The sequence below is a fragment of the Parambassis ranga genome, chromosome 15, assembly GCF_900634625.1.
Source record: "Parambassis ranga chromosome 15, fParRan2.1, whole genome shotgun sequence".
Classification (NCBI taxonomy): Eukaryota; Metazoa; Chordata; class Actinopteri; family Ambassidae; genus Parambassis; species Parambassis ranga.
Window position 1 is genome coordinate 6422298 of NC_041035.1, and position 21426 is coordinate 6443723.

The 21426-nt window shown below is 39.3% G+C and overlaps 1 protein-coding gene across 3 annotated transcripts; it reads left to right on the forward strand.

Annotated features, from left to right (window-relative positions):
* The first annotated feature begins 3607 nt into the window (after window positions 1-3607).
* b3gnt2b (UDP-GlcNAc:betaGal beta-1,3-N-acetylglucosaminyltransferase 2b) lies at window positions 3608-20208 on the forward strand. Of its 3 annotated transcripts, XM_028423311.1 has the most exons (4): window positions 3608-3843; window positions 4048-4171; window positions 13833-13973; window positions 16472-20208. In XM_028423311.1, exon 4 carries the CDS (start codon window positions 16497-16499, stop codon window positions 17688-17690), a length of 1194 nt encoding a protein of 397 aa, XP_028279112.1. In that variant the 5' UTR covers window positions 3608-3843; window positions 4048-4171; window positions 13833-13973; window positions 16472-16496; the 3' UTR covers window positions 17691-20208. The 3 variants fall into 3 exon arrangements, with proteins under 3 accessions (XP_028279112.1, XP_028279111.1, XP_028279110.1); XM_028423310.1 differs by lacking the exon at window positions 4048-4171 and having other exon boundaries at window positions 3608-3860; XM_028423309.1 differs by lacking the exon at window positions 4048-4171.
* Window positions 20209-21426: the final 1218 nt, after the last annotated feature.

Sequence of the window (21426 nt, forward strand, 5' to 3'; positions counted from 1 at the left end):
TAGGTGAAGTCATTGCTGATAATGAACAGATGGTGTGTGTTTGTGTAATTCAGCCATTCAACCATTAAAGCACAATAAAAAAAACTTCTACACATGAACTGCAGTGTTACTATCATAATGTTTTTATTATTTCCACTTTTCTCCATGCCTTACTGGAAGCTGTGTGTGTGTGTATATTACCATAACACTATAGTGTTTTCCCAAAGTGGTGGCTAGAATCATGACAAATCCTCACAGACTCCTGAGACAACATTTACACTTGCTGTAGTAGTCATCAATATCAACACACAAGCAGTGAAGAATGGCGGCAATAAACCCCCAGATTTTCGCTGAGGAGGTTGCGCCTCATGTCAGACTGTAACTTTGGTTTCAATTTTAGTCAGTGTTTGGTTGTGGGACTGAAACTGCTTAGGTCCGTGGACGTTTAGGTTAAAACAGTGTTCAACGCCTCCTTCAAGGCAAACATCTCCCATCTCTTTAGAGATTGTTCTTTAGTAATATTACTAAATTATGACCTCTTTTTGTGCCACCTATCCTTGTTCACAAACACATGGGCTACTCCTTGTCATCTGCTCCTGGATGAGGGTAGGCTTCTTTAAAAATGCATGTCTGCTGTAAACCATGACATCAATACATTGTTGTCATTTGGTCAAGCCTAGAAGGAATGCTGTCCTGACTTTAACCAGGGTGCATATCTGAAAGAGGCGTGATATTACTGAGATAATCGTCAGTACCACTTAATGTCATCAGTCAATGTTAAATCAGAAGACGTTGAATATAAAGCAAGTGAACCACACATTCCATTTAACTAGTGATTTTGTTTGGATCGTTTGTCTTGCTGTGAAATCCTTACCTTCTTTTCCTGCACCTTATCAACAGCAGCCTGGGTTATTCCCACTTTGATTGAACCTGATACATGAGCAGCTGGGTGGCAGAGATAGCTACAAGTGCCAGCGTGTATTCCGCAGACACCCTTGGGTGGTTACAAACACAGCAACCAACGGCTCACTGACCACCTGAGACCTGGGGAGGCGGACGTGAAGAGACATCTGAGTCCTGGCTGTCTGTGGGCTCCTTCGCACCCTGCTGCTCCCTGGACACCCTATCCTGTCTTGTTAACATCATTAGCCTGGGCAGGCTCCCAGCATTCAGTTTTGATGACACAGTGATGGGTGGATGGCTCTAATGTACATGAAGCAATTAACCTTAACCCACAGTGGGGTGTGGACCATACAGGCTGCGTGCATGTACTCACAAGTGCAGCAGTAATCTGTAAGAAAAATGACTCAATCCTCTTTGTGTGCTCATTACACACGAGAAGATGAATGGCTTTATGCCATTTTCTGTGGAGAATGACATTTTGATGCAATTATATCATAATCCATTCTTAAAATATTCATGATGCACATTATATGACCCACCCTGCTTGTAGCTAAGTGGAACAGATACAATGGTGCTTCTGTAGGTTCAGTTTTAGTCCTTTAAAGTACATAAAAACATTATTTTATATTTTTGTTGACATATTATTAGACCCATGATCTCTATCAAATGATAGAATTTCCTGCCTTTAATTTGTTGGGGACTATTTTCAGAACCATTGGTGTGCAAGTCAGCACACTGATTCAAAAAACTCAAGAAACTGTGAAACAGCAGTGTGGTAGAGCACAAATAAAACTGAAAGGCTGGCTGTGTGTGTTTCATTTCAGCTGGTGCTCACTGCAAGAAATCAAATAAAGGGCAGCTGAAGTATGTTAAAACAAGTACAGACAACAGTAGACTAAATGCATTGTGGGGCAGCAGATTGTAGTAAGTTGGCTTTGGCCACAGTTACAGATTTATTTGCATTTGCCAACACGCACCCCATTGGGTTTGCATTACCACCATTTGCAAAGGTAAGCTTTGCTGCCTGCACATCTGCTGTGAGCGGAAGCACTCACTTCAGTTCACTCTACCAACAGTTAGAGGGTTCGCCGGTGAGCATCTGTGTGCAGTGTGTCAACGAAATGTGAAATGAAGGCAGTGTGCCAAACACTGTAGTTCCTCAAATGGCAGATTCAGGCTGTCTCCAAAAGAAAGTCAATCACCAGTGACTGTTATAATGTCCAACTTAAAAGCAGAAATACGCATCTTAGGTACAAAATCCATGACTTAATTTTAAATTACACTATTAGGGCATACAGGTTAACATCATTAAGTGCTGCTTGTAAGGTGACGGCTGGCAAGATTGTGATTAGCAGAGTGTTCCACAATGAAACTCAGAAAAGCCTCTCAGAAAACCTTTGTGTGACATCACAGAAAGTGTACTATTAGTCTCTGCCTCGCACGTGTTGGATATGTGGTTGTGTAAAGGCCCCTTTGTTGGATTTCCTGTCTTTTCTAAGTTCCCCTTTTTGAAAAACGAATCTTCTGGTGTGGTGAAACCTCTCCTCTAATCCAGTTAGCAGTTGGACTTAATCTTTGTGTTGTGTTTAAGTGCAACAGGCCCAGCCACAGGTAACATGAGGCAATGCCACACTTGGCCAATGTTGACTCTTGTTCCTTGGTGACAGTCTGGTGTGTGTCTTAACTTACCTGCTCTGTCCGGCCTGTAACAGGCATTTTTTTCATGTAAAAAGAGTCACGCTTGTGTTCATTTAATATAATTACATGTGAACCTGGAGATGCTTATTTATGAGCACATGCTGGATGTCCATTGTTCCCACAGGGGCACCAGCTGTGGATCTGTTACACAGAAGGATGTAAAGCCTCCAGACCTCCACAGAGCAGACCTCTTTTGTCCTGTCCTTGATCGTTAGGAGCAGACAGCCTATAGGGACTGGCCCCCTGCTGTTTGGAGACTCCCTGTCCATCATACACACAAACACACACACATGCCTTCAACTTCTAAATGTTACCAACAAAACCTCTTATTTGGATCGCTCAGCAATATCCAGTACATTTGTTTTTTTATTTGTAGTCAAAATTGACAGTCATTATAAAATATTATTTTATTTATGAGGCCACAAACATTTGCACAACTGTGTTCCCAGATAATTTGAATAAAATGTGATGAATGTACAGTTTCAAGAACATGTCTGCCATGTTTGGGGCCTGTTTTATGTTTTTGATCCATGGTCCTTTATCAAATCATTGGTCCTTTTTTGGTCCTTGCCAGAGAAGACCTCAGGGACGTTTGCAGTAGTAGGCGATCAGTGAATTCAGTGTCAGTGTTCTTCTAAAGACAAGTCAAGCTTTTTGGATTGCAGAGAAGTTTTGCATTCTTTGTACACACGACACGCATGACACATTGTGAGCATGCCACTTCACCAGAACACTAAGTTATTTTTCCCAGAGGGGTGGATGTTTATATTTCATTTCACTTCAGGTACAATGATAGGAACATAGTTCAAAAGGTTTGAAGATAAATGGCCTACAATATGTATTTTGATGTTATTTATAATGGCAGTGTATTTTAGTATCGAGACCTCCCGGATCCCCTGGACCGAGCGCACCTTGTTATTGGAGTACCGGGACGCGCCCCTTTTATAAACGTCTGCGAAAGCGCGCAGGCGTCTGTGTGAGCAGAGAGCAGGGGAGGGGGGGCGTCGCTCCGCCCAGAACAGCCGCCGCCGTTGGAGCAGCAGGGGGAGAAACACTCGGCCGATTTAAAAGCTGTCTTCACTGGTAAAAGACGACTCGCGGGGGAAAGACGACGTTTTATCCGCCACCAGGAGAAAAACATGGATTTATTTCACCTTTGCGCTAGTGTTGGAGTGACTTTAGGCTAAAGGAAGGACGGCTAGAACTAAGTTCAACCAGCCGCCGAGGAGTTTGTATAAGGAAAAACGACCAACTATTCTACAAGTAAGCTAACCAGCTCCGTAAGTTACCTTATTGAAAGTGTTTGTACGTGATGTAGTTTGACTGGGAGGCTACACAAGCTCAGTGCTTTACTACAGGAAACATGTGGTGAAAACACGTTATTTTAGAATGTTTAGGTCAACAACTATATAATATTTTCCTAGTTTCTGATGCTGATTTTACATTGATTAAGTGATCTGTCAACAGAAAAAAAACAATGTTCCTGGCTCCAGATGTTGAGATGAGGACTCCAGTATTGAATCAATAAAAAAGGAGAAGTTTCAACTCGTCACATGGCTTCTTGGAAACTGTAACAGGATTTTCCACAATGGTGGGATTTTCTTAGGCTAAACAGCTGTTTTTGGTGGAACTAACTAGCATGAGTCAGCAAAGAGAGTCATTATGTTAGAATAGTGTAAACACAAGCCTGAAAACCTCCTTCTGTCCCTGTCCTCCTCCTCTGTCTCCTCTCTGATGGACTATGCTCTCCAAGTTTTTCAGGTTTTAATCACATGAGCAACATTTTCCAGTTTCCCTCCTGATATGCGTGTTAGGTTTTGTGGTAAGGAAAATTAGAACTAGTTTGTGTTGATAGGTTGTAGTTCTGTCCTTTACATATTTGTCTGTCTTTCTAAAGCCCGCCCAGCAAGTCCCTTTTTTCCTGGTTTGTTGTCAGTACAGGACAAATCCTAATTCCTTTTTAATAGGTGCAGTAAATCATATATGGAATAAAGAATACCATGTGGCTGATCTGTGTCTGGTCCCTGTTCTACATGATTAGTGTCTTAGGATATCAATATCCAAGCACATTATGTCTCGATAAGCTGCATCAGATGACTTAAGTTAAAACGACCTTTGTGTATTTGCGTGCGTTTATGATAAGATAGGATTTTAGGAACATATTTGATGGTTGTGCTTTTAAGAGATCCATTTCGCAGCCCATCTGAGTATCAAGTTGCTGTGGTAGACGGGTAGACAATAGGTTTCCAGTGCTGTGAGGCCAAGGCAACAACAACAACAACCGGTGCTGTATTGTATGATTTTTTCTTTTCTTCTATAGATTAAAAGGCTCTCTTTGGCATTTAAGACAATGCAAGCACTCTGCATAATAGCATAATTTCTTTGCACCGTGTGTAAAGTGCTTTACATTCAGACATGTGCTCAGTTCAGACATGCTTCCCTTTCTTGCCCAAGGGCACTTTCACCTGTTGATTAAATCAAACCTGTGACCTTTTACAGAACATTTTCTGTCCTTCCTCTCATGTATTCTTCTCATCTAATCTGTGTCACCTAATAAGCCACTTATCATTCCTATTACCAGCATCCTTGGTAGTGGTGAATTAATGCTTCAATGGAAGCAATGGAAATCTACTTAGGGCACATGGTTTCTTCCTAGAACATTTAATGTGTTCAGGAACACAAATGTCAAAGGAAGGTTAATTATTCATTTGATAGATAGCTTTGTTTTATAATTGTCTAAGTTGTGTTATTTCAGGTGCACCTAGGAAACCATGCATTTATTGAGCATTGTGAAGTACAGCTTGTAAAACAATGTTGAAGCACTGCTGGTTCATTACACGTGGATTTCTTTTCTGATGTGAACAATTTTTGTTTACTCTTTTTTTTTTTTTACACTTCTCATTTCAAGGTCAGTCATTTCAGCACATGTGAGAAGGGAGCTTGCACTTACCCAGGAGTGCAGCTAATTATGGGGACATCCCATTAAATCTGTACTATAAGTACACTGTCATTAACACAGAAATCTGCACTGCCCCGTTTAGGCAGACTGTCACACATGCCCTAATAGTACACGTTTACAGCCACCTTTTGCACCGGAGTATAAGTCGCACCAGCCAAATAATCAATAATGGAGAAGGAAAAATAATATACGGTTATAAGTCGCATTTTTGGGGGAAATTTATTTTACATAATCTGAGACCAAGAACAGACATTTCATGTTGAAAGGGAAGGTATAATAATAACAGTAGAATAGAGAACAACAGTTTGAATAGGTGTATGGTATGCTAATAGGATACGAGACGTTATGTTAATGCTAACGTAACACATTGATGGCTGTTCAGCTACATGAAGCATAAAAACGAACTCAATAGTTGTCCTTTATGTACATATTAACAGTTATTCAGATAACTATAGCATCAATAATATAACAAATTAAGTTTATCAAATTCTCCAAATCACTAAATCCGTTGAATTCTTCTTCCTCTGTGTTGTTCTGAACAACTCCGCCAACTCCGCAGCTTAGAGTGCCCTCTATATTTTAATATATAGGTTGCACCTGAGTATAGGTTGCATACCCAGATGAAAAAGCATGAAAAAGGTGTGACTTATAGTCCAGAAAATATGGTAGCTGTTTTTTATTTGAGAATGTATTTTTTTTCTCAGGAGAAGACTATGAATATATAAAGATTTGCATATTAGCTTAGTGCTAATTGGACAGAAAAATCCAGAACAACAAGCATAGCAATAAAATAGGGCAGGTCTGTCCAGATTGTGGAAGTTTTTCAGTGTCAGAGACTGATGGTAGAGTCACGTACAATGGGCCACAATAACATGGACAACATGTAAGCACATGTAAGACTAATTTTGTAAATCCCTGTTCATAGATGTCCCGTTAATTACAACTCAACAGTATGAGCTTGCCTTGACTAAAAAGGACAGTACTTAAAAGTTAAAAGTTGTGCTAGCAAGCTTAATATAATTAGCTATATTTATTACCTAAACGGCCCTGCCACCATGGATTCAGTAGTAGCAAAGAAACTTAGTGACAGTAAAATACATTACAATTTCTTCCTGTTTCTCATGAATTAAACTGTGTATCTGTATTTTCTTCCAAGTGATCTCCCTTGTACTCCACTAATGAAGTTTCTGGAATGGTGTGTCCATCCATATTTTTATGACAGATTTATACACAAGAATTGTTATTGTAAATGTGTCATTACCAATCATTACCATTAGAGACAGCTGCTGCTATTTAGGTATTTGCTTGCCTGTTTTCTGAGATCCATTAAAAGCAGCTTACAGAGATATGCTGCTATAATCCATAATGTTGCAGCAATATGGCTGTCCCTCTGTGGCAAATACATCAGTGAATTTTAAGTATTTATAAACATTAATGGTGATGGGAGGAAAAAAATAATCTGATGCCATTATTGCCAGTAATACACATGATACGGACATCTACAACCCACAGACATCAGCTGGTATATCTGGGGTGTTCTTAATTCATTAATTCATTGTTATATTGCTGTTGTTGTTATTTGAGAAGTTAGGGATCTTCAGTCGTTCTCAGTTACGTCACTTTTTTGCATTTTTCGTTCTGAGACTCGCACAGTTGCTTCCATGCTACCAGAATGAGTGGAAAGGAAATGCATCGCTGAGCTGTGGGAGTAGTAGCAATTGATGAGGGAATATGGGTTGTAGGTGTATTAGTCACAGCTTGACACCAATTAGGCAACAAGAAAACACCGGAGGAGAGCAATAAGGAAAATAATGATCATGTCTGTGCATAATAATAACATATAATATTTTTTAAAAAGTGCATGAATTCATTAACAGGTTTTTTTTTAACTGTGGGAACTTCAGACTTAACATGTAGCCGTTAGTCACTAGTTCTAGTTTTGTTTTCACTGTTGCTCACCTACTTTTGTAAGTTACTGTATTTTTACTGTAATACACCTTTCAGTGCTGGGGCCCTAATTACTGGTTTACTGGTGGTAATATGAATGTTTTAAAACATAGAAATCAATGGGACAAAACAGTTCTCTGTCAGAGGATTGAAATGGAGTACGCTCTATTGTCTGTGCTCTTTCTCACTGTCTTTGCCACCTAACCTCTTCCTTCCCTCAGTTCCTGAGGATGTGTGCAAATCATTTAGCCATTTATAGTTCATAATGCAGATGAAATCCAGGGCATAACAGTTCTCTGTTTACACTTTATTAACTTGTTCCCACGTGGCTCTTAATTAGCTCCAGTCTTTGCAAAAGAGGGTTTGAAACTAGTAGTTATCCAAGGCTACAGCCAGCATTATACTTATTAACATAGAATATTTTTTAATCTGATTAATTACATTAATTTTTCTCAATATTCTCCCAATAGAAACTATAAATGATGAGTTAAGTACAATAATTGATTTTGAATACACAGTCTCTACATTATTACTTCTTTAACACTGTCAACTTTTTTATTTAGAAGCACTCTGATTAAGGTTATTGGGGCTGATCACCGATTAACTGATCAATAGCAGCACACTGATTTTATTTATTATGCAGTATATGTAAGTTGTGTATTGACAGTGGATGGCTTTTATCTTGTGGCAGTGGTGGTGACTATGGTTGCAGTAGTTTGAGTTAATGTTGTAACTGACTTTTTTCAAATGATTATCAAGAAAGTAATGATGTGTGGACTCACACACTCCATCCTCATTTTCCACATAATATTACTTCATGCAACTACAAAATGACTACCATTTCTCATATCCTTTGAGTGCCTACCTTGCTATTTGGATGGAATTTGCCTGGAGAGTTGTCAAATTACTCTATCACTTATACAGCTCGATGAGATTGTCGTCTTCCTCACTGCATCAGCATTAGCTCCATTATGGCTGTAAACAGAGCCACTATGTCTGATGCTTTTTTCCTTACTGACCCTCACTTCCTAGACTGCCTGGCATTATCTTACAAGCTATCAAGCTATCTGTATGATGTTTCCTTCTGGTTCTGTTTTGTTTTTAAAATGTACCGCATGCTGTAATGCCCCGAGACTGTGATTCTCTGGTAATTTCTTTGCCTTCCTATAACAAGTGCTGTAATTAGTCGCAATTTTCTGTTTTTTTTTTCTTTTCGCTGAAAGGCTAGACAAACCACATCTACCACAGCCACACATATTACTATGTGCAGTTAATAACTTTAAGGTCAAAGAGGCCCATGTTGCTCATGAGTTGTGTAGTTTTTGTTACATGCATGTCCTTGTCTCATACATTCCATCTTTATCCAGAGGGCTGCTAACTGTAACCATCCCCATCCCAACATAATGAACCATTTAAGAGTTGGGATGCCCCCAAATGTAAAAACTACAGAACAATTATACACAAATTTAGACAAATGATCATCTCAATCATGCTAAAACTGTTACGATGAGCAGACATGGTGTCCACACTGTTGGAACATGCTAACTACTTGGTTTTGGATGTTGGTGCTACTATATTATTGTACTACAGGATCCCTGTCATAATCCAGATGCTGTTTTGCCTGGCCACTTGATCAGTTGTTCAGACAAATAGTCATTTATTCTTTTTAAAGCAAGAAAAACTGCTGGCTGTATTAATGTGTTGCTGTTTTTGGAAAAAAAGGGTTAATCGAAGGGTTGTTGTAGCTTTATTTTGTATTTTGCAGATAAGCACACAGTGTCTTTGCACATCAAATCACACAGCAGTCAGATTAAATGTTTGTGTAATACATTAAGTTTGCATCACATGTGGTGTGTTTGTCATACATCTATAAGTTGAGTGTGAGTGGATGAGTCACGCTAGAGAGCGAGGTGACCTTTTAGCATGCGGAGTCAGAGTAACAAGTATTTGTTGATAATGAGACATTCCATTCTATTTTAAGTCACTGTGTAGCAGTGCTATTGTCAGTAAATGTATGTCTCTTTTTCTCCTTTTTCCATATATTTGTATGTCTATTTTTTTAGAGAAAAGTATATTGTTTGGTTCTCATCTTTTTATCACACAGTAAATCTCCAACATAAATTCAGTTTGTGTGACTAACAAAAATGCAACAACCAGAAACCAAAACCACCGCGTTAGTCCCACGTGTCTGTGAAGAACTTTTAACAGCTCAAGTGGGAACTTTAACCCATCATGAATGCTGTTGTATGCTGTCGATATTTGGTGAGCAGACTCCAGCTCGGGACAGGCCCTCTCTCTTGTTTACTGCCCTCAGACTATTTTTGGCACCCTTCTCTTTGCAGCACATTGCCATTAGACCCACATTCCCTCATGCTGTAACATCCTCTTATATGCTTTTGACTTGTTTCAAGTAGTGCTCAAAAATCTCTCTTTGGTACTCGCCACCTACACTAGGTGCAGTATGGGCTATGTTACAACACAAGGAAAAGGAAAAATAAAGCACAGTTCCACTGGAGTTCAAATCACTTAGACAGGAAACACAATACAATACAATATACTTAAGTTATGTTCAATTTTAATCATCCATTACAATGGTTCTGGATTTATACAAGCAGAAATTTCATATGTTTTCAGAGGCCATTCGTAGGACATTTATATATGTAAAGGTATTTCAGTCACAGACATTTTTAGCCCAGCATGTTATGTTCTGTCAGTTTCCACTTTGGAATTTAAGAAGTAGACCATGGCAGAAGTAGATCAAGAATAGTAGGGCTACCCCCTAAGTGTCAATGATTCCAATCATCTGTCAGGAAGTCTGAGTTGAATCTCATTTTAGTCATCAAAGCAATTACAATGCTTAATTTACCAGCACTACTGTACAACAGTTTTTGGGCCTGTAACCAAAAATCATTTTCATTATTGATCAGGCTTGCCTTCTGCTGTGCAACTATATTTGCAATTTACAATGACCGAAGTCCAAAAGTGCACTAAGTCCTCCACTTAATAAAAACAATAAACCAGCTCAGATCCAACCTTTTCTACCTCGGTCCATCTTGGTCTGAAAAACTGAAATTTGGAACATGCTCAAATTCAGAGCCTAATCTTGAGACCCGCCCCGACTTGATACTCTTTGCCAGGGGAAACACCCAAACGGATGTAAAATGTTAAACCAAAATACAACCATTGCCTTTTGCCGTTATGTTTCAGCCCTATGTGCTTCTTTGCTTCATTATTCAGTCTGTCAGTTAAGCGTTGATCTGACCTGATATGACCTCAGTGGTGGTCAGTTGTCATGTGCTTTCTTATCTGCTATCACACAGACAGAGATCAACAATATGAGCCTGATTAGGTTTTGCATACTTTGCCCTGGCGACTTTGTTCATATCTTTGAGAAGGTTTAAATAAATGATTGAGCTAATCATAATAAACTGGTTAGTGAAGAGGATGTACTTACAGCGATCACTGAAATGTAGGATAGATAGCTCGCCTCACAGGTGGTCAGTCTCACAGTAGCTTCGAGGAGCACAGCTGCAGTCAGAGCAGAGAGGAGACCCACACCATTCTGTGCCCAACGCAAAGCTGCCCCGGTTCAGAACAACACTGTAGCATCTCTCTGAAGTCTAACACAAGCAGTGACGGAATGCAAACTTAAAACCGTTCCACCCCTAGTAGATATGTATGTTATTAATCCCGAGTGAAATTCAAGCATCCAGTAGCACATACATTAAAAAATATAGTAACTGTTACTATATACTTACATGACAAAATACAACTATTTACATTAAACTAAAAACTCTAAAATAGAAAATAAATTAGACTAAAAACAAGAGCTATTATGGAGTATGTACAAATAAACTACGGATTACGGAGTATGTAGACTGTGCTGACAGTAATGATTAACAAAGGTGCAAGAACAGGATGTGCAACATGCTCGATAGGTGTTTACAAAACGAAAAACATTACAAAATGTACTTTTCTCTGCCACTTAGACTAAAGAGTCCAGCTCTATGCCCACCACAGATCCCACCCTTCAGTCTGTCCAGCCATGCCATGTCCCTAATAAGTGCAGCCTCCTTTGTTGTGCTCTGAGGCCTTGATTCTGAATATCAGGTAAAAGTTTGAAATGTTTTCATGGTTAGTTTACCAGGGCGTAGAGGCCCTGTGGCCGTGAGACAAGGCAGAAATGATTGTAGATGTCAGGAAGCTTTGCACTTCTTTGGCATTTCTTTAAATCTGATTGACAGGTAGGAATGGAGTCAGTGGAGAAAGACTAGCAGGTGTAGTTTGAAGATATCAGTAGATTTCATACTGGGTGTATGTTTGTTGGGTTCTGTTTCACATGTAAATACTTTGCATTCACTAAACAAATCTTCTGTATTGACATGTTAATAAGTGGAAAATTACATTGTTTTTTTACAAAAAAAAATCTAAGACCTGTAAGAATTATCCTCATGAAATTCCTCCACGTGAAATGTCATAAAATGTCTTGCTTTGTCCAACCAAGTCATTTATAACCTGCAGTTTTTGTTGTCTGCTATTGGATTATTCTGTTAACTTTTGTTACAAAAATGTTGAAGGGAACAAGGCTGCCATGACCCCAAAACTATGATTTGTGTAATGAAATCAAGGACAGGAACCGACACTGAAAGGTCACATATCGTTGTTGTCTTCCAACACCTTATATCCAACGAGCGAGACTAATAAGTTAATAATTAAAAAAAACCCCAGTCCGGTGTATAAGAGGGCCTTACCACCTGTATGTCTTTGGTTGTTCTTGACTGTGGTGGTGCAGTTTACCAATAGTAATAAATATTTGTTCTTCTTCCTTAAATTCTGCTTGTTTCATACAACTGCTCCTGGCAATAGTGACACAAATGTTCATGGCAAATCTACAAAAGGCCAATTATGCTACATTTGTTATAAGGCTTAACATTTCATCTGGGTTTGGCTTCAGTCTTGTTTAAATGTAATATAAAAATATAGTGTTAACAATTTTACCAAGAACTCGTGTGGCATTAGTACAAAGTCTTTGTTTTATCTTTTCCCTAATTTCATTTCATTTGGGAAAACTATTTTGAGACGTGCTTAGATCCAGTCTTGGGTTACCTGTCTAACAGAGGATGGTTGTGCATGTGTTATCAGACTTAATTGTCCTTCCAATTTATAGTATAATGTTCTTCACAGAGAACTGTAATGCCATGTACTGGATCTCTCAACTTTGGGAACTAACAGAATTGGAGCACAGCCTTTGTGCTAGTAGCAACATGTCTTCATTGGCAAGAGGCACTTTATATGAGAATCCTATGCCCAAGGACAACAAGTCACACACATCTGTGAGCAGATAAATATATCCCATCAAGTTTCTGCAGTTGGAGGAACAGCTTCGACTTTTAATAAATGCAGCAATCAGTTTTTACTCTCTGCATTTTCCTCACTGAGAGTCGGTGTCTGTTTTGCGTCATCATAGATTACCTAGTGAGGTCTTGCATGTGCTTTACTGTCAATCAGGATGTTTATCTGCAATTAAGTGGCAAGCTTCTAGTGTAAGATATTTTCAGTACCCAGTTATAAGAGAAATGTTGTTTTCAAATGTTGAGATAATACTTTAGAAAAGCACATCACTTTAAACTACTGATATAAAGAAAAGTATACTCTTGACAATCAATTACTGAATTACTTAACCTTTCCAGGACATGTTTAGAAGAAGTTTGTGTTGCTTTACACAGTTATAAAACTCAAGTTTAAAACCATGCAATGGAATTCTTACTTGCATGCTTCCTGTCACATTATAAAAGCAATATTAAAATAAATAAGAAAAAAATGAAAAAAATAGGATAGAAATTTACTAAAATTACTAAAATTAAGATTAAGAGTAAAAAAATAAAATGCACATGCCTGTTTCAAATACTAACAAGCAGTTTCCATATCACACTGTGATAAAGCATGTAATGACACACATACTTTTGTAGAAGTTGCTGAGGATCTTGTTTGCATGCCAAACGTCTTGCGTATTTAGGCTGCAACAACCAGATACTTTAAATAACATACAACCAACAGCGACTACAGGTCTATCTAGCGCTCAATCGAAAGCATTATCTCATCTACATAAAGTGTAAGTTGCACATTGTGAAATCTGTTTTTAGTTGTATCCGTTCTGTTGCCACTTGCATCATACCTTAAGTGTTCACATTAACCTAAAAAAACAAGAGGTACAGCAGTTTTCAGCGTGGGTTAAATGGCAGAAGTGTTTTTTTAGAGTTTCTCATACCATTGATATTTGTCAAGATATTTTGCACAAGCTTCACTACTGAGCTGTTGAAACATCGATTGTTTTACCTGTTTTCAGGTTCAGCCCTCCGTAGCTTTCTTCCATTCCTGCTCCCTATTGGCTGCTGTCCTCAGAGGGTGGATATAAGTATGGGGTAAAAGGGCTTAGAAGAGATAACAAGACAACACAAGCGGAGGAGTCCTACTCACCTGCACACAGGTAAGGTTATGCAGTATGTACCTTCACAAACATTGATGTGTAGCATACACCCAGGTGGCTGGTTTTGTGTTAACATGACGCACATCTATAGGTCGTATTTTATACATAGACACATTTGTTTGATTTGAAATCTGTCTTAAAAGCAGTTCAGGTTAATCTGTAAACTTTTAGCCAGAGCCTAACCATTGAATACGTCATAAGAGAACCATTAAACTCATTTATAGTTGCTAAAATTCTTGACCTACAGAGACAGACTCCTTCCACCTGCCATTGTTCTCTTGTGTTTCACACCCATCCCCCACGCAGTCAAGACTCTTCACCTCACTGAGCCTTTTATCAGGTGGAAAGCACAATGGTCAAACACAGCTTGGCATTGTCTGGTACCAAAAGCCTGATAAATAATCAAGGCTGGAAAAAACAAAAACAAATAATGTCAAAAAAGACAAAGCCAGGTTATGTAGCAGTTTTTTATTTCCCATTAAGTCTTCCCTGGAATCTAAAATGAAACATACTGTAAGATGATATTGTTTAAACATTTGAACTACATACATCAGACCTAGGCAACAGCATCTTCAATCTGGCCTGAAAAGAGAAACTTTCATATCATTGGGATTAAGTACTTTGTCTTTTATTAGGTCGTGATGTCAGAAGTTGTCTTGAGTAACTTTTCTTGACTTCACCTCTGTGCTGTACATTTGGGAAGATGCTTAAAAACACAGTGTACACCCAAAGTGTACACAGACTCCTACAGATCACAGAGAAGAGAAGCCAAAATAAACAGTACGGTAAAAAAACAATATAATATGTGTAATTAATAAATGTCATCATACTTAAATATGGCAGCAAAAAAGAGACAAAGGACAATCAGGGGCCCTTTGCTTTGTTGACGGAGGTCAGTGTGGTCTTTGTGGAAAAAAAAGAACTTTGGCAAAACATTTTGCACATAAGGAATATCCATAATTTATTGAACATGTGAAAAAAGATACTACAGTCTGTCTAATTTGTTGACTGATGCAATGCCACATAGTAAACAACACCCATGTCTGATCCCCTGATGATAACATAAGCTGAAAAAATATTATTACAACACTACAGCTGAAACAAAGTCTCATAACAGACACAGATGGCCCATAAGGTTTATGCAGGTAGGAGTGTGTTTAGCCTGGGCAAATGATGGTTAATTGCATATCCGTAAGCCATCGTCTCATCCACATGTTGTTTAGCTGTCTTTGTAAGAAGTTCCCCCCACCAACCACCCACTCATTTCCCAGAAGCTTGTTGTTTGTATAGGATGCAGAGGACAGGAAAGCTTAATTATCCATGAGAAAAAACAAATAGGAAACAAGGGTGTCAGGGAAAAAGCACACAACTCGCTTATAAAGAAACGCATCATCCATTTGATGCTCTTGGGATAAGACGTAACATCATTTGCTAAAATTGAGAAAAAGGGAGGAAACAAATGGAGGGGGACAGTGAGAACGACTGGTTAGCAAACAGGAGCGCAGCAGAGCATACTTGTTGCTAGGAGGCTGGGAGAGCAACACGATACAGAGGCAGGAAGGTTTCAGACAGAGGAGGGTGAGCCCACTGATCTATTTTAACCTGACAGGCAGATTCCTGGCCTTTTAATCTGTTTACATTACCAGCTAGTTTCATTCATTTCATAAACAATATCCAATATCAAAAGCACTTTCTCCACATTATTTGTGAGCCACTCGGGTTACATTTTTACATCTCTCAACGTGACCATTCTGTTTGCATCACAGCAGTAAGCACAGTCTGAGCTTTCCATTGTCAGATATTAATTCAATCAGTTGGTCCGGGGTGGGGTGTCACATCTTCCAGCACAGAGGTGCAGTAAGTGGTTAGTACAGCAAGAATTGTATCAGCTAGTATGCATAAAAAGGAGCTTGAAGAAGAGTGAACTGCAAAATAAGGGAACAACTGAGGTCCTGGCAAAGAGAATGTTATCAGCTGGGATGTGTGAGCGTGCCAAACCAGAAACCTGAGGCAGAGTAGTACCTCCTGAAAGGCTTTATTATTACCTAGCCAAACACACAGTGTCCCCATTTCTTTGTCAGTTAATTGACACTGAGCAAGATAACAGGAACCAAAAACTGCACCCTTAAATATTTGTCTTACATAGAATTGTGTTCTGACAACTGCTTCAAGTCAGGTCATCAGCAGTTTGCTGCAGGATCACAGCACTCAAGCTGAATGTCTTTGCATTCTTTGTTTTAATTATTACCATAGTCAACCTTTTAGAAATGACCATTTTTATGTTACTCGTCTGTCCAAGTGTGTGTTTTTAAATATTTTGTTTCCTTTTTCACTTGATTTCTCAACAAAGACAGAAGTTGTGTATTCACTACAAATCTTAATCTTAATCTTAATCATCAGCCTGCAATTGCTACACTGACTTATATGCAGCATTAACACCAATTGAAAAAGTCCATATTGTGCCTCAGAAACTAAAGAATTTTTCTGTGTCCGTTCAGGTGGTGACGAGTGCAGGACTCTGTCATGGCGCTGCCACGGCGGAGGTTGAAGGTAGTGGTGACAGTGATGATGATCAACCTCTTCATCTTCATACTCATCTCCCGAAACAGTGGCCATGACAAAAATGGACATCACAAAGTCCGTGTCCCCTCCAAACCTTTTTGGACCAAACTGGTTCCGAACTCTGCTTATTGGAACCGCGAGCAGCAGATTCTGGACATTCAGAACAACCCCATATTGGCAGCAAACTACAGCAGTGCAGACCTGCCTGATTGGCTCAATGACACCAGTTTCCGTTCTGACCCCTGTCAGCCTAACTTCAGGGTTACCACTCAGGTGAAAGACTACAACTCCCTTCCTGCCCGTTTTAAGGACTTCCTGCTTTACATGCAGTGCCGTTCCTACCCGATCTTGATTGACCAGCCTGAGATCTGTAAGGAATCACCATTCCTGCTCCTGGCTGTAAAATCCCTGGCACCACACTTTGACCGCCGCCAGGCCATCCGTGAGTCCTGGGGGCAGGCAGGTCTCATAGCCAATCACACAGTGGTTACTATTTTCCTTCTTGGCAATGCCACAGCTGTGGACTACCACCCAGATTTGTCAGAGATGCTGCACTATGAGAGCATGCGACACAAAGACATCATCCAGTGGGATTTTCGGGATTCATTCTTCAACTTGACTGTCAAAGAAGTTCTCTTTCTGGAATGGATACAAAATCGATGTTCTGGAGCTCGCTTCATCTTCAAAGGTGATGACGACGTCTTTGTTAATACCTACCGCATCCTGGACTACCTAAAGGGCCTCTCAGAGCCCAAGGCCAGGGATCTGTTTGTGGGTGACGTGATCACCAACGCAGGGCCACACAGAGACAAGAAGGTCAAATACTTCATCCCAGAGAGCATGTATGTCGGGGCATACCCTCCATATGCTGGGGGAGGCGGGTATCTTTATTCCGGAGACATTGCTGCCCGTCTGCACAACGCCTCGGAGCGTGTAGCACTCTTCCCAATAGATGACGTCTACACAGGCATGTGTCTTCGAAGGTTTGGGATGGCCCCTGAGAAACACAAAGGCTTCAGGACTTTTAACATAGAGGAGAAGTACAGGTCGAACCCTTGTGCCTACAAGAGCTTGATGCTGGTTCACCCAAGGACCCCACAGGAGATGATACAGATCTGGGCCTGGCTCAGCAGCCCTAACTTGTCCTGCCAGTGATGGCGGCAGGTAAAGACATTTTCAGGTTCCTCCAAAAGGCCAAAGTGACAAATGTTTCATCTTTAGCAGGGTCGTGACTTAAAAGTTGGCAGCTTCAAGTAAAGATAATATTGTAATGGTCACTTGAAGCCTCAGTTTGGCACTTAGTGGCCTAAAAATAAGGAAGGGTGTGAAGCTCCGTTTTTCAATATAGTATTTCGACTTCTCCACACTTCCTGATGAGCTAACCCGGCTTTACTGTTGAATGGGTGTCACCCAAACTGAATGTGTCCTTCTGTGAGTGCATTTATTTATATTACAACTATTTATATGGCCTTTAATGCTTTAACACTGTGTGTCAGCTCCACAACGGAGCATCTCAATGCTGTATTAAACAAATACCGTGGAAGTGTTCACTTGCGATGCTTTGTAATAAGGCCCTGTGTCGGGTTATTGTGAGTTGTTTTCCATACTCAGGTATCTGAATATTTTAACCATAACTGATAAAAGGTCTTTGTAAAAGAAGTGGTTTTAGCTTGCAGCTTTTCTCTGCTGAAAGTTTAAAGAGAGGATCCTGGTGGACACTTCCTGGTATTGGTAGCCAGAGGCTTAGTTTGTGCTGCTATTCCCACCCACGCTCCCTAAAGTATTTACTTGTGACTCACTCCAATTTAGACCAAAGTAGTTCCTCCTCGTAAATACTTAGTTGTTCACTCTTTGATGTCTCCGTACAACACACCACCAAGTTTTTTTTTTAGCTTCTAAACAATATGTACTATGCATTATTATGATTATGATTATGATTATTATTATTATTATTATATTGAACATTCGGACGATGGAGTGAAGACACACTTTGCTTTCAGAAATGGGAGTGTAGCTCTGTATAACTCAGCAGGTCTGGGTCTGCAAAAAATCCAAAATGCTGTCTTAATTCTGCTTCAGGTCCTTACTTTACACACACAATGCTTACATAAACCTAAATTGCATTTTCAAATGTACGTTATTTCAAACCTGATTGTAAACTACTCGCTTTAACTTGACTCATGTCTGTAGCGCTGCTATCCTGTGACGTCAGGAATGCTTTGAAATGTCACAGACAAGCTGCTGAAGCCTCCGTTACTTGACAAAGCTGTCTATTTAGAAAAATAACAATGATTGTGTGACTTGTTGAAGGTGCTGGTGAGGGTTTTAAAAAAGGCGGATGTTTTTATTTAAGTTATTGCTCAGCTCACTACTGTTTGGCTTTAGATTAATGCTATCATTAACATACTTTGAGTGACACTGCACAAAGTTATGCACCTCCGTTACAGTGCTACGTTTGAGCTGAATGTAAGATGCAGTGACTCATTCAGAGAGTCTTAAAAAGTCTCTTTAAACGCTGATAGAAAAGGTCAGAGACATGTGTTACATTGTTGTATGTGTCAAGCAGAATTAGGGTCACTTCACAGATTCAAATTTATTTGTTCAGTATTTACATTCACAGTGTCCAAAGGTGGTTGGTGGTTGTTGAGAAACGACCACTGAACCTGTTTGGATGTAAGGTGCGATGTTGCTGTATCTCTGTTAGAGCTCCCCCTGCTGGTCAGGGAGGGGAACTTCAGCTTGTAAGAGTTTTGTACTCACACTGGCAACTCTATGACTCCAAACTGTAATTTATTTTATCTATCAATTCATCATCTCTTTGATTTTCCAGATCTTCTCTTGTAACAACAGTTTGTTACTATAACATGATGTGTAAATATTCAGTAGACATTTTTACACAAAAAATGAGACAATCACAGTGAGGCTCAGATTTAAAAAAAAAAACAAAAAAAAATCTGTGATCTTAAAATTCTGGTGGCAGAATCGTCACATAGGAAATAAACAAACACTAAAAGAGGAGATTAAAAAAACTGAGAGGAGCTTCTTTACATTCAGTGCTTGTCATCAGTTGTTGATGTTTCTTTGGGTCATGTGTCCATTTCACCAGTAGTATGATACATTCTCTCACTGCACACAAATGTTTACATGTAAAAATCATCATCACTTGTTTTTATAATTGTGACTTCTGTGTGAATAACTCTAGAAGTATATTGTTTTGATTGACTTTAACCTCTCGCTGTGCTTTGCATTGTTGTTTTTCCCCGCTAGTGTCCTTCAAAGAACCATTTTTGTTGCTTTTGTTGTTTCTGCGACATGCACAATACATTATGTGTTTCCACAGCCAGTATTTGGCCAGAAAATGTCATTAATCTTGGTGTTGTTGGTGCGGCGCAGTAAAATGATGCTGTGTCCAATCAGGGAGGCAAATTATCACTCAAATTAATCAGCTAAATGTCTCAGTGATCCTGGCTGTTTTCATCGAATTTTATTGTTTAATGTTAACTCTCCCACACCTATCATGTGTTATACAGCACCTGCACTAAAGATAATTACCAAATCTGTGCCTAATGTTTGTTCGTACTGTACGTATGAAAATATCTTCATTATATTAAGCATGACTCGCTTTTAGAATGACTTGATTATTTCAATAAAGGTATATTTTGGTGTTTTGGTACAAATTGTTCTGGCTGTTTTCATTGTGGGTAAGAGCCTCACCCCTGTGACAGGTCATTTTTTAAAGATGAAGAAACCTTAACACCTTGTGGAAATGATCAAATGTGGATTACTGTGATTTTATGTATATTGTGCCACTGAAACTGAATAGCACAGAATAAAACATATAGATAGAATTTGAAATATTACTTCAAATGAATGCAGAGTAGAATTTTATACATTTCAATAATAAATCCCTAAAATTAAAGTACCTACTGTTTAAAAAATAATTTCCACATTGATGTGTAGTAGATGCTTCCTCCCAGCAGAGGGCAGCAGTGTATAAAATGGCTTCATGCCTGCCTGTGCAGCTTAAAAGAATGTAAACACAAATCATGAGATAAACTTCTGAAACAGGAAGTCAGGTCACCTTTGGACATTTGTGTCCAGGCTTTAGATATTAAAACAAAAATTCATGTGCACATGCGTTTCAGTATTTCTGAAAAAGCAGCCATCAGTTAGCTCGGTTCACAAATAATAGTGAAACCAGGACTTCGCTGCTGTTAGCTCCCTTGCTCGGTGTAAACACCGCTGTACTTTACACTACATTGTGAATATATTGTCTGATTCAACAGGTAGCAGGTACCACCTGATCTAAAAACAAACTCCACAGTGTTTACCCTTTACCTCTTCACACAGGGATTAAGGACAGATGGGATACAGTTGTCATGACAACTATATCCCTAAGGTGGAAGCAGCAATCATCTAGTGCAGGTGTGGGAGTTCAAAAAAGGACAATGGCACACGAGTGTGTTTCCTGCTGTTCTCACTGATAATGTTCAAATCACCTTTCAAGGGAAGGATGGACTGTTTTTCAGGCTTCAGCTTTTTGTTTTTACAAAAACAACATGAACCTCGGCACCTTCACACACTCATTAAGCCACTGTTGGTTAAAATTAACTTGTTATGTAAGTGAGTAGAATTATTTAAAAAATAAATAACCAAATCCTGTACGTCAGAGCCACTGTCCAGTTTTCAGTCTGGTATTGTGCTATTTTTTTGCATATTTCTGTGTCCTCATCTATTTAGTTGTATCCTGTTGGCAGAGATTTATCCTGGAAAAGAGTTCAACACATATAACTTTAGAAGTAATAATATCAATACCCCTGTTTAAGTATTCATTCACACTCAGGTTCGTAGTCTAAAACTTCCCTTTGAGTGCTGCTGCTGCTGAGGACAA